We start from the raw sequence: 14,076 nt of genomic DNA on the forward strand, positions 1-14,076 counted from the left end.
TTCAAGAGCAATGGGATTTGTTACTGGTTTGAAGACCAGTGTAAGAAGACAAACAAACAGACCCACAAGGAAGGAGGATGGGCTGATGGAGGAAGGGCTCTCGCCTGCTCTAGTGCTGGTGCTTCAGGGGGATGCAGAAGTGCTGCTCCAGTGGAAGACCAGCTCTGCATGGGCAATACAGCAGTCTTTACGTCGGGATTAAAGACGACAGAAATGCCACATTTGCCTGAATTTTTGCTCAGTCCCCACCTCCCATTCCGCAGACAGAGTCAGAAGCATGGGGACGACGTGTCATTCAGGAACGAGTCAACTGGGGCCGGTGCTTTCCTTCCTTGCTGACTTCAGCTAATGAGACGCTGTCTTTGTTAACAAGCAGCTGAGAAAAACCTAAAGCTGCTGGCTGAGAGAGACCACATAACGTCCTTTTTCCAGCTGCTTTCCATATGTTAGCTGAAATTCACACATTTTTCTAGCTGTGCAGGTACACCGTGCTACCCCGACAAAGCTGGAGAAAGGCGAGAGGAAGAAATGCCTTAGACTGTTGTTCCAAATGAGGCCTTGGGTTTATTTAACACACATTAACTCTCCAGAAACAGGTGTTCAAATTAGGAAAGCAGAAATTTTTCTCAGGCAAGAGTATTGCTAATCTATCACAATTTTCCTGGATCAAGCATTAAGGTAGCTCAGTACGGAATACGCCCTGAAGATAGATGAAAAAAAAAATACAGTGAGTTTTCTTAAAATGTCTTTTCTGCCTTTAATTTTCCATGGTAACAAGGCAGACTCAGAAGTTGTTTTTTTCTTTTGTTTGTTTTAATTAGCATATAATATTCTTTCAAATTCCCCTTAGACACCCACTGCAGCATTTACTCACCACCTGCCAGCCTTCTCTTCACTGCCTTCACCACGAATTGCCTTCCACACCTATTTGACACCTCAGAAGGAGCGAACCTTACTCTCAAACAGATTTTTTTTTTGTGGTAATATGTAAATAAAAGTCTGCACCGGCACAAAACAAAGGCAAATGCTTTAACATCTTGGCTAACAGGCTTTTCACATCCGGGAAAAGCTTCCTGGCATCTTGCTACAAACTGGTGTGCCTTGGTGTGCCTCAAGCCAAGCAGCCGCTGGGCAGGCTGGCAGGGCAGAGGAGCAACAAAGCCCATTAAACAGGTGTGGGGGGCTGCTTACCAGAAACATTACATACTAATTACAGCGAGAGCCTTCCATGAAATAAATTCTGGTTTTTTTCTAAAGAGAGTCTTCAAAAAATCACCCCTAACATTTCTGCTTGGCCAAATTGTAGAGGACAGCTCATCTCTTCACACAAAAGCTTACAGAGCTTGTAATTTACTGAGTCGCTGTTTATTTTAATGACTGTTCTAGGCAACAGCTTGGCATTGGCGAGAAGAGATTAGTTTGTGTATTAACACAATTCAGAAGCTCGCTCAATTTACACAAGGTAATGAAAAGCTTCATTTGAACTCTCCACAATTCCAATTTTCCCCTAACTCGCAACGCAGATTTCATCAAGTCTTCGAGAGGCTGCTTCGCAACAGCAGCAAGAATAGAAAAGATTAAGATGAGAGAAAACACGTTCCTGACTCACATCAAGGCTTTGCTGATCAGAGCCGTGCATCCCATGGAGCGAGGGGCAGCGACTGCAATGTGATGAGCACCGTGCTAACCAAAAAGTTCCTGTCGGGGCTCCCCTGGCAGCTCTCCTCTGGAGCAAGAGCCCACAGCCTCCACTCAGCACGTCCTCGCAGAGGGCCAGAGACCACCTGGGGCTGCAGCAGGAGCAAGCAAACAACAGGAACGCAGCTGGATGGTGATTTGGCCATCTGCAGTGCCTGGTGACAGGTCCTGCATTTGGACAAGGGAACGAGAATGAAAAAGAGCCTAACAGCAATAAAATCTTAATACAAGCAGCCCTCATTTGTGCAAATGTTCCTGCTAATGATTTGTCCGAACAAGTGAAAACTACTCCATGTGCTTGTGATATGAGCTAAGCTTACAGCAACACCTGATCATGAACTAATTTCTCAAGGCAGTCGGCTTTCCACAAGTGGGCATGGAGATCATTCTTTGCAAACCAGGATGCCTGAGCTAGCTGTGTGGTGCTCAGCCTGCCCACGCTGCAGCTGCCCACACAACCCCAGCTGAGCTGTGCTGGCTGCATGTCTTCTAATTACGCTCACCCACCGGGTATTTCACATGCATACAAATATTTACAGAAAAATACTTAAAAAATTAAGCATTCAAATTTTAACTCACTTCCAAAAAGCTTCACGCTTTTATCTTATAAAAACATATTGCCTTTACTGTGCTCAAATTTACTATTCAGATCCCGGGATTTTCTAATAAGGGCCTTTTTTTGCGCTTCATCAAATCGATTGACTTTGAGATCCTGCTCTCGGTCAAACGGCCTTCTCTCCTGAGGTTTGGTCTTTTCTTCAGATGCTTTGTTCTTCATTTTTTTCTGATGCATGTCCAGGAGAGATTCTGATCTCTTGGACTCCTGTAAAAATGGGAAGAAAGAGGAGGGAATAACGTATTACAAAATGTTAACACTGCAACCTTTCCAACTGGAAAGACTGGCTAGGAATTAGCAAGTCTAAGAATCCCCAAAAAAGAAGAAAGCTTAGGAACAGGAAAACAGAATGGTCAATTTAGCATGCAGAGTGCAGAAAGCATGGGTAATCAGTCCTGGCTATGCCTAGTACAACACCCATAACTCACTGTGACTGATGTTCAAAATACCCACAACGTGCTTCAATCTCCACATCCAGCGAAGGTAAGTTATAAAACAACACAGAAGAGATATACAAGATGTTCTGCCATAATTAGTAGAAACAGAGGCCATATTTCAAGACAAACATCCAAAATTCATGCCCACTTTCTTGTACACTTTCCGTAACCATCTGGTCTTGGTCACTGATAGGGGCAGGAACAAGCTAGATAGCTTTCTGTTCTCACCCTCACACTCTTAACTTCTTGGTGTTTGAGTCACCTGCTACAAGCCCTCAGGACATAAGTCACAGGCTTCAGCTAACACGTGTTTTGCAAAGCTGGGGACTTCAGTTGTGTTTGATAAAGAGCATAGAATCATAGAACCATTATGGTTGGAAAAGACCTCCAAGATCATCTGGTCCAACCATCCCCTACCACCAGTGTCACCCACTAACCCATGTCCCTGAGCACCACGTCCAACCTTTCCTTGAACACCCCCAGGGACGGTGACTCCACCACCTCCCTGGGCAACCCGTCCCGGTGCCTGACTGCTCTTTCTGAGAAGAAACCTCTCCTCATTTCCAGCCTAAACCTTTACGGTGCTCTCCCAAAACTACGTGGCCCCTACTTTGCTCAAAGTGTGTTTATGTATCGCTATGTAGTCAAGTCCTCAGACTCTCCAATCAATCACTACAAAGCAGCCCAAAGGCCAGTTAAACCCATTCTCTCATCAGAAAGAGTGTAAAATGAGCAGCTCTGTTTTCTCATGAACACAAGATCTTTATTTAGACAGTTCATCTTCCCTTTGACCTCTGTGCAAACCCTTAGTTCCTCACACACAGTAAGAATTCATATATGACAGAAGAAAGGATTCTCATGGAAAACAGAAAATGGACAGTACTAACACACAGTGTAACTGCATCAACACTGACAGAATTGCACTAGAGAATGTATATGGCATCAGAACTAGCTAAGTAACTCTGACAAACTCTTACAAGAATTAAAGCTTTTGTTTTAGGAAAGTGTCCTTGACTACAGTCAATGGAGAAAGAAAAGGAAAGAGGAGAGCAAAAAAACTTGTACAGTACAAAATGCATAGCTTTACATAAGTTATTCTACCATCTTCATAACAACAGTAGAGGCAGTAAATACAGAAGAAATTTAAACAGTATGCTAACAGCTCTGGATTTGTAAGCCTCAGAGTCAAGGGATGTGATTTACTGAACTACAAATAAATTATTAAAAGTGGCAGATAAACTCCAAGCCTTTAATATAAGCCAAGGTTGCAATTCTCAAACTAATTATACTCTCAAGAAACCTGACTTCCTTCCATAAGGCTTCAGGCCATAAAAACCTGGGAAGAACAGGTTAGAGCAGCTGTAAGGCAGGCAATGCTCCATATACAGGGTTGGCAGCCAGAGAAGTGAGAGGGAATTTGACATGGAATTAAAGTTTTTACTAATCAACATCCGTCTGTGAAAGTTACATGCTTCTGCAGAGATTGAGAAAAACTTCATGTAATAATGCTGTTATAGTGAGGTAGTTGATGACAGCATTGATCTGCTTAGCCCATGAAGCTCCTTTTAGATTTCTGTATGTGTCGTCCTAACAGCTCAACCTTTACTTTCTTTTTTCTTCAGGATACTTGGGATAATATTTGAGTCAAAGTTATCTACTTCCAGCAAACAAGTCCTGATGCAAGGGTCATTTAAATAATATACAGACACAGACTGTGGTTTGGTGTGTAGTGTCTCAGTTTATCAGTCTATCAGTTTCCAGCAGCAGCTTAAAAATGCAATCCCACTCTTCTTGAAGTCAATGGCAAACGTCCTAATGACTTAAACAGTAGGTTTGGGGCCGAAAAGGGAAGACCACAGTGGCATCACCATGGAAAGCAGCAGTGCTAGCAAGGAGAACAAGAAGAGAGTGAAGACTGGAAGGAAATGCACTAAGACGAAGCATGCTGCTATTACACTTACATTGTAGGAAGTCACCTGCTCAGCAAGTCTCTTGTCTCTTCCAGTTAATACACTTTCTTCACCACCTTTCGATAAGGTGGTCTTCTTCCTCACTATTATCTGTTACCTTCCAAAAATAAAACAGTTCTCTCAATCACACTGTTAAATGGCTGACTTTTTTGCCTCTTCTCTTTCCTGATGAGTAGAAGCAAATTACACACTATGGTTATCAGAATGTCTGAAATAAAGATAAATCTATATTTATTTTACTTAAATCTGAAGTGCTGAGGCCACAAGATAGTTTTTGCTCAGCTTGATGAAGAAGAAATTGGACACATGCATTGGAAATTTGATGATAACTGACTGCTGCAGAAGGGTGAGGGAGTAAATAAATACCAGTGTTACTTAAAACAGTTATTTCCTCTCCTTCATCTTTAAGTCTCCATTACTAAGTTCTGGTCACTCGTTAGAGAAAAAAATGAAAAGAACTTTTTTCTTTGAACAGCTTAGCTTTGTTTTCACAGAGTACCAGGAACATATATAATAACTGTCTGCATATATACTTGAGGGCAGTACGTGTATAGACATATATGTATACATATTTATATGAATATAAATACACATGAATATATTTGTACATATAAAGCGATCATGTATTTTACATATATACAAATAAATGTACGAATGAATAAATGCTCACCTTGGCTTTTCTCTCTGTCTGCTACAGTATCTGTCCAAATAGATCCAATGCCTGATTTGTCATCAGCTGTTCTCTTGAATGTTCTTGGGCCAAATTCAAAGCTTTTCAATTCAGGTGGAAGTTCTGTCATCCATGATTCCCTGGGAACTTGCTTGGCAAGAAAGTGAGTGTAAGAACCACAAGCAGATAAGCAAAACCTACTGTCTGAATCTTTCAGCTTCCAGCAGAAATCAGGAACTTCTTTTTGCCTTAACACTTAGCGTCATGAGCACAACGGTGACAGGGCTCATGCAGACACAGGCAGGCAAAGAGAAACACAAAACACTATGGCAACAAAACATTACAAGCAATAAACCACAACTTACGCTGTCTGCTGAAGTAAGTTTTTCCTTCATTCTCTGAGCTCTGCGTTCAAATTCTTTAGTCACATCAGACTCCACTGGTCCTTTGGCAGGCATTGGGCCTATAATGTCGTCTTCTTCCTCGCTGCTACTTGTTACCTTCCAAAAACAAAACACTTCCCTCAGTCACGCTGATAAGACCCTGACAAAACACTTGAGCCTCACAGGACTGGAATGATTTTGTCTAGAGGAGCAGATCAGCCTAACGCCCCTGCCTGTCAGATAACATAAGCCTTGATTACAGTTCCGTATCAGACCTGGTCTAGCACTTGAACATGGATACTCAGGCTCCAGGCTCCCAAAAGCATCTCTTATTTCTAATTGGAAGCAAAACCACTGGTAAACACAGTGGCAACACCGAGTGTTGCTACTGCCCATTGCCCTGCACACAGCCATGGAGCCCCTGAGAGTGCAGACAGATCAGAAACACACAGACATACAGCTTTGGTGCTCCCAGCTTCGTTATCACTAGCAACATTTGGATGCATCCCCACCATAAGGATCCCAATTTCACACTGCACGGAGAATTTCCTCTGAGCTCATGTTCTGTAAGGATGCTAGGAAGATTAAGAATTAGAGTGGCATCTATAGTCTAATTACAGTCTAATCACTTGCTTTTGTCATTTGCTTCTTCAATCGCTGTTGATACCGCTTTCTGAACAATGACATAATTTGGAGAGCTTTTGGAAGAACTGACTTTGAACAGGACTCGATGTGAAGAAGAATCTCTGGGGTTGCCAGGGGTTATACAGAAAGCTCATGGGTGCCTCTGAGCTGAAAGCAGCGCAGACCTGGAGAGAGGCAGAACCAGACAAGAGGCAGAACCGGGTGATGCTGCAGTGCCTTGGAAGCAAAGCTAAGGAGCTGACATCTACAAAAGCGAAAAGATGCAGCCTGAGCGTGGGTGGCAGAGCAATGGGAGCAGGATGCTAACAAGGCTGTACGCTCCGGATGCACAGAGCATTACTTGGGAACACGAGGTGGCAGCAAAGAAGTTTTAGTTCAAGCTCAATGCTGCTGATGGACGGCACACCTTGCTGCTGTTGAGGGCTTTGGGCTAAGGAAGTCAGAAAATAGCAGGTGTGAAACGACTCCTGTGCATGCCTTTTGCTACCCTGGCGTGCTCTGATGACACCGGTCCGAGCTAGCCAAGCCAGTCGGCTCCATCTGCCTGCAGGAGTCAGCAGCTGTGAAACAAGCAGAGAAGGCAAGCCTGCAGGTAGCAAGAGACACAGCCACATACGGACCACAAGGTGCAAAAAGAGGCGTAGCAAATTCAGATGTTACCTGTTGCACCAAAAGGCTCTGAAAGGCCGAGGATGGGAAGAGATAACCAGGCATTTGTAAACATGACCAAGGCGAGTAGGTAACACCAATTTCTCCTGTAAGTTTTCTCCAAAGGATTTACAAAGCCCAATTTTCACTAGCTAACTACCACTGCAATAGCGCTTTTAGAGACTGGGGAGACTGCATTTCTGCTATCTTTATTTTCTAAAGAAGGAGCTGGTGGAGAAGGGGAATAACTACCTTGAGAAGCCAAGCTAATAAAGCAATTCCCTCTCTGTGTACAAAGAAACAGAAAAACACAAAGATATAAAGCTCTCATAATAAATTGTGTTGTAAAGTAGTTAAGGATGAAAGACACTCCATGCTGGGTTTTAATTGAGGAACCACATCTCATTTCCTTTCTTATTGGTCTCAAGTTCAATTCACTCCATTATCACCTGACTCAAACGAGATGCAATTAAACATTAAAAAAATACAGCCCCATGTTTCAAGGGGAAATCGATACGAAGCCAAGAGTCAGCAGGGAATAAGCTGCCTCTAAAGGTGTACTGAAATACAAAATAGTGAAATAAGATTAAAACAAAATACAAAATTACTCATCCTAGTCAAAGGTTAGAAAAATAAAAAAATAAATTAACAAGAAGAGAAAACAACAGTATCATAAACTAAGTTCTATGCAGCAAAGCTGATGCTAGATCTGTTCAGGGAAAAAAAAAAGGCTTTTCTGTTGTTTGTAAAATACAGGAACAGACCAGTTTTGACATCCCTACCTCAAGAGATCTGTCATGATGATAAATTGCTTAATCGTTATTTGGCGATACAAGATGATGTGTATCTTAGAAGTGTCAGACGATCATTCTTCATGATAGATTATGACAACTCTCACTGTAGGAGGCTGGAGAATGACACACATCGCAGACACAAATCAAAATTAAACTTTCAGAGCAGCCTTTGTCTCATTCCTTCCTCATATGCCCTTTAGCATCTGGGGGTTAAACATTTTCAGTATCTTAGAAATAAACAGAATGGCAGTGGAAATAAAAATTAATTGTCACAAGCAGGTTTACGAGGTGCTTCTCAAGAAGGTTGTGGGTTTCTCCGAGGTGCCACTTGCCACCTGCCAGCCCTTTGCAGGTGATACAGATCCCTCGGAATGGTACCGGGGGCCCTCCTTTAGGGAGCTGAGGCCAAACACACGCTGCTCTTCCTCCAGCACAAAAGCCGCGTTTGCTCATTCTTGTCTCGCACTACGCTTTCACTGCCCTTTAAGGCACAGCATCAGCAAACTGCTCTCAAGTTTGTTTTCCATTGGAGGAGGGAAGAGAGAAGAAAGGTTTTGTGATGCCTTTTAATGTCACGGATTTGGTTTTGGACAGCAACTCGGCAAGCAGTGTGATAATTAAGGTATCTCCAGGAACACAGCAAGGTGAGAATTTATTTCCAATGAGGAGCACAGCTCAAAGCAGACTACAAACTGTGTCTGCTGTACTGGAAAGAGCTCTTTTAATAATCTGCCATCATATCCCTCAAAGCTTATGAAAACCCAAACAATTATCACCTGCAGAAATATCCAGGTGACAGAATCCTCACAATACTTCAGGCAGAGACTTGATTTAGGATGATCTCCACTCTCTGAGCTTTTGGGCAGTCAAACATAACGCGATGTGAACTGAATTACTGTCATTATCATCTCCGAACTGAAGGATAACCTAACCAGTGCGGCCCCGCTGTAGTGACGTTATGATCAGGATCTGAGAAGGGGAAATCAAAAGCCAGCCACAAGCACAAACATGAGCTCAGGCCATGGCAAGGGCAGTGGTGAGGTCCCAAACCCAGGCCAGAGGGGGGTTCAAGAAAAGCTCTAGCTTACCATGAATTAAGCTTTCCTTTAGTACAGCTGGGATTTCATAGATGGCAAAGAATAACTGCTTGGTGTTGGACATTGAGTCCTTGCTAAGGCAAGCAAGAAGATGGGCGTTCTGGCATTCTCCTGACGGCTCACTTACACGTTTTAAGATAATCTTTGCTCTTTACCTTGATGCACGAATACTTCTGGAAAATTTACAAGTACTAGACTTCCACATAACACTGATAAACAACATCCCTTATAAAGGGGAAAAAAACCTGTTCACATATATATATTTACACTAGAACGATTCAAATAATATTGAAAAGCCACAAATTGCCACCCGAGCTGCTCTTAATAGGGAATGTTTGCTTTGACAGCTCTGGAGAAGGTAGCACAGAACAACAGCTTTTCTACAAGAACGGGTCACACCAAGCTAAGAAACAGGACATCCACACACTGCAGGGCACAGCCTGGTGTTTGCAACTTTTCTCCTAGCTTGGAAAGGAGCTGCCCTGGAGAGAGGAAAAGTAGGTAAGCACCAAAAACCCTGAGCTTATGGGACAGGTGAGCACCTGGATTGCCGCTCGTCTCCCTAACCTTTAAGCTACAAGCTAGCTCTTTCTCCCTCCCCAGCCCCTCTTCTCCTTCACACGCTTTGGCTTTACCACAGTAACATTGGTACAAAAAACTACGAAGGCAGCCAACCTCCCCTGGCTGCTATTACAAACTCCCCGCCGTCAAACACGGGGCCCTCCCGCAGCCCCCGCTCACCTTGACGAGCCACATGCCGGTGTTGTGCTTGGCCCCGCTCAGGTCCAGCTCGCCCTTCTCGCTCATGGCGCCGCGGCACGGCCGGCACGGACCCAGGCGGCTCCGGCTCCGGCTCCCGCTGCTCCCGCCCGGACCCGCGGCCCCGGCGCACCGACGGCGGCCCGCGGCGCCCAAACTGCTCCGGCCGCCGGCGGCGGAGACGGGGGGCGGAGGCTGCCGGGGCCCGCCCCGCCGCCCGGCCCCGGGGACGCCCAAAATGGCGGCCGGGGGGAGGGGACATAGGGAATAAGGTGAAACAGCACAGGGAAAACCCATGTGATTGAGACGGTTCATTAAAAAGTTACAGCACACTGACCTCCTTTCATTCTGGCCCCTAAGATGGGCGTCAAGCTACAGCCAGAGTTTCAACGCTGACTCCTACAGCATTTTCCTAAGTGGCATGTGGAAAGCGGTCTAGATGAATCACAGAACCACAGAGCGGTCAGGGAGCTCTAGGGGTCTCCTCCAGCAGGGCCCCCCAGCGCAGGGTGCCCAGGACCCCGTCCAGGCGCCTTGTGCCGCTCTCCCAGGAGGAGACCCCACAGCCTCTCTGGGCAGCCTGGGCCAGTGCTCAGCCGCCCGCCCAGCACACAAGTGCTGCCTGGTGCTCAGAGGGAGCCTCCTGCCTGCCCCTCGGTGCCCACTGCCCCTGGCCTGGCGCTGGGCACCCCTGAAAAGAGCCTGGCTGCGGCCTCTTCAACACTCCAGGTCTCTCCTGTACTGGGGGGCCCAGAACTGAACCCAACACTCCAGGTGTGGCCTCACCACTGCTGATCAGAGGGGAAGGATCTGCTGTCTTGACCTGCTGTTGGTGCTTTCCCTAATGCAGCCAGTCTGAATTTTGCCATCTATTTCCTCGGACACAACATCAGTTTCAATGCAAAGAAGAAGAAAAGCGGTGACTAATGCACAGCACCACTCCTCAGCCGCTGGCCCCCAGATCCTCCTCCATGGCACTAACTCTCTCAGTGACAAACGGAAGGTTCAGATTTTAAATGAGGAATTAATGAAAATTTGCCTTTCCTTCTTGTTTTCCCTTTAAATCCAGTTTCTGTGGAAGGAGGTCTGAAGAAGCGGCCTGGTGAGAGCAGCCAAGCAGAAATCCCTGCCTTGCCACTTTGTGCTCCACCAGCTGAGCCACAGAGACCGCCAGGCTCTCACAGACATTTTCATTCCTGTTCTTTACACCTGGAGTCAGAGTGATGGTTCCTTGTGGAGCAACTTCTCCAACAAGTCACAAAACAGCTCCTCACACTGCTTTTTATTGCCTCTGTGCCACTTGCAAGCCATGCTCTTCGCCTGCAATTACCAGCCCTAGGGAGGGGATATGGCACTCACAAGAGCAACCCAGCCGTGACACTGCGCTACTGGCAATGTCACTTGGGCCAGAAAAATCCCTTCTGCCTCTCTGTCTGTTTTTTAAGTGGTGGTGGGTGTGACCTGAGCACACCAGTGGAGCTGAAACAAGAGGCAGGGAGACAACTTTGTCGCTAACTTGCTGCCTGTTCTAGAGGAAAATAGTATCATTGAGCTCCTCGTTTGTGCCAGGCCCATCCCCAAGCTGTTTTACAGCAGGGCAGGGAGCAACATGTCAGCTGGGAAGTGCCCAGAGAGGATTTGGATGCAGTTGTGGGTGCAGTGTTTCGTGGAGTTACACTGGAGGAGAGAGCGAGAGCGTGGCTGCCCCCATATCACCTTGGCTATCCAGCCATGCCTCTGGGCCTCCCTTAGAGGGAGTGCCCCCAGGTCATCCTCAGAGCCCCCAGGAACAAACTGCCCTATCACCAGCACAGAGCATCAGTGGGGCATGATGCATCCAAAAATTCCATCTTTGGATTTCAGGAGATGCTCTCAAGGTTTGTCTTAATGAAATCTGAGTTTTTAGTGGCAGCTGACTAACAGTACAGGCTTCATCCACCCTCCCAGCTGAATTCCGCAGACACATACAGTTCTAACATAAAACCAAACCAACCCCAAATATATGAAACATAATCCTTATCAGAATATTTCCATGTTAGCTGTTGTTCCTTCAGGCATACAAAAAGCATTGCCCTTCTTGGTTAGCTAGGTGCTTGCCAGCAATTCAGAAGACAGACTGCCCTACCTGAGATGTCACACTGAGCCTGCTTTCAAGCCACGTGAGCAATGCCTTGTATAACGAGCCAGGGTTATGCTCGGCTTGGTGCTGGTGTAGTCTCAGACAGAGTACGGCCTTTACTGTTGTGCACCACACTTCAAGGAAGATGTGAACCCGCACCGCAGAGAATTCAGAGAGCAATAGGCATGACCAGAGGTCTAGAAAACAGGAGCTAAGAGACCAGATTGAATGACCTGAGGTTGCTGAGCACGCTGGTGACAAAGCAAAGGGATCCTTCTGAGTAAAAGGATAAAGTGAAACTGCAGAGTTGAAGGTAATAAAATGCTTCCCACGTCCACAGTGAACAGCAAAGAAATAATGAGCTCCAAGTGCAACAGGGGAAGCTTAGTCTAGACATTCAGACAAGCTCCCAGTGCTGGGGAACGAGTCATACACTAGGGCACAAAGGGCCGTACAGAGGGGCTCTAAGTCCAGCAGCCCTTCTCAGAGCAGAACCAGCTGCACAAAAGCCAGAAATGTTCAGTGCCCGAGACTCCATCCCCTCTTGAGGCAACCAGATCCAGTGCTTCATGGTCCTTAATGGGAGTAAGCACCCTTTTCAGCAAGCCAAGCCGAATTCTCCACTTTCTTTCCAAGCAGGACCTGGAGAACCCATTTCCCTCTTCCCTTTTCCCCTGCACACATACACATGTGAAGGCTATAAGCATATTCCTCGTCCCCATCTCCCCCAGTGCCCTTATGCTGGGGAGTCCTATGGGGTAGACTTTGGTTTCACTGCCAGCTGGAGCTCCTGGTGCCCCTCTGCCTCCTGGACAGAGAAACTGGAAGTCATGGAAGGGAACATGCACAGCATTGCCATTACCTGTCTGGTTGGTTTTTGAGGTTTTTGTTATCCACTGCTGTTGTTTCATGTGGCACCAGTGATACTGCCAGTAGCAGTATGAGGAGTATCAAGACGGAGTACAGAGCTCTGGGAGCAACTGTAAAGGGCTCAGGAGCACAGGTAGTTTTTTCATCAGTCAAAAGGAAGGGGATTGAAAGGGCCATTAGAATCTGTCAAATCAACAAATGGTTGCAGGACTGGTGCCACAGACAGGGATTCGGCTACTTAGACCATGGGACTTGCTTTGAGAAACTTGGTCTGCTAGGGGCTGACGGGGTCCAACTGTCAGAGAAGGGGAAGAGCATCTTCAGTCATAGGCTTGCAGAGCTGGTGAAAAGGGCTTTAAACTAGAGTTGCTGTGGAAGGGGAACCTCTATCCATCACACTTTTCCAAGGTCAAAGCCAGTATCAGTGATAGATGTCCAGAGCCTGGAGAAGGGTCACGGGTCAGCAGGAGAGCACCTGAAGCACAGCACAAAGGAAGGCCAGCTGCTCCAGCCAGTAAGTTCAAGACCAGGTTAGATGAGGCCCTGAGCAACCTGGTCTACTGGGTGGCCTCCTTGCTTATGGCAGGGGCGTTGGAACTAGATGATCTTTAAGGTCCCTTCCAACCCGAGCCGTTCTATGGTTCTGTGATTCTACGGTAAGTCAGCTTTATCAGGGGCCCAACTTAAATGTCTCTGTGGTAATGCATGTAGCATGGGGAATAAACAAGAGGAGTTAGAGATCTGCTTGGTAGAGCACCATGGGGACAAAGCCCTGGAGGGAAGAAGGGCCCAAGAAAGCTGGTTAATATTCAAGGAGCACCTCCTCCAAGTTCAGGAGCAATGCATCCCAACAAAGAGAAAGTTGGGCAAAAATGCCACATGGCCTGCATGGAGGCCTGCATGGATGAACAGAGAGCTCCTGGCCAAACTCAAGCAGAAAGTGGAAGCCTACAGAGGGTGGAAACAAAAACCTGGAAACTCTGCTAAGGCACATGAAAAATAAGAAGGTGATTGGTGACAGCCAACATAGCTTCACTAATGGCAAATCGTGCCTTACAAATCTCGTGGCTTTCTATGATGGGGTTACAGCATTGGTGGATACAGGAAGAGCAACTGACTGCATCTACCTGGACTTGTGCAAGGCATTTGACACTGTCCCTCACAATATCCTTGTCTCTATATTGGAGAGACGTGGATTTGTTGGATGGACCACTTGGTGGGTAAGGAATTGGCTGGATGGTCACACTCAAAGAGTTGTGGTCAATGGCTCAATGTCCAGGTGGAGATCAGTAATGAGTGGTGTTCCTCAGGGGCCAGTATTGGGACCGGCACTGTTTAACATCTTTGTTGGTGACATGGACAGTGGGATC

The 14,076-nt window shown here is 46.2% G+C and overlaps 1 protein-coding gene across 1 annotated transcript; it reads right to left on the reverse strand.

Moving 5' to 3' along the window:
• Positions 1-544: 544 nt before the first annotated feature.
• Positions 545-13,327, reverse strand: LOC310881080 (GPALPP motifs-containing protein 1-like). Its single transcript, XM_083797812.1, has 6 exons — positions 9,700-13,327; positions 5,757-5,891; positions 5,392-5,554; positions 4,867-4,886; positions 4,713-4,811; positions 545-2,521 (listed from the first exon to the last, which is right to left on the reverse strand). Exons 1-6 carry the CDS (start codon positions 10,030-10,032, stop codon positions 2,303-2,305), a joined length of 969 nt encoding a protein of 322 aa, XP_083653938.1. The 5' UTR covers positions 10,033-13,327; the 3' UTR covers positions 545-2,302.
• Positions 13,328-14,076: the final 749 nt, after the last annotated feature.

This window comes from Anser anser, assembly GCF_964211835.1.
Source record: "Anser anser genome assembly, chromosome: 1".
NCBI lineage: Eukaryota > Metazoa > Chordata > Aves > Anseriformes > Anatidae > Anser > Anser anser.

What these genes read in the sequence shown, in the direction of transcription:
- LOC310881080 (XM_083797812.1), bottom strand. Translation starts at nt 10,032, where the DNA reads ATGAACCGTCTCAATCACATGGGTTTTCCCTGTGCTGTTTCACCTTAT. An exon ending in CCGGCATGTGGCTCGTCAAG is followed by an intron (nt 5,892 to 9,699) that starts GTGAGCGGGGGC and finishes TGTTTTTGGAAG; the next exon opens with GTAACAAGTAGCAGCGAGGA. An exon ending in AGACAGAGAGAAAAGCCAAG is followed by an intron (nt 4,887 to 5,391) that starts GTGAGCATTTAT and finishes TCTACTCATCAG; the next exon opens with GAAAGAGAAGAGGCAAAAAA.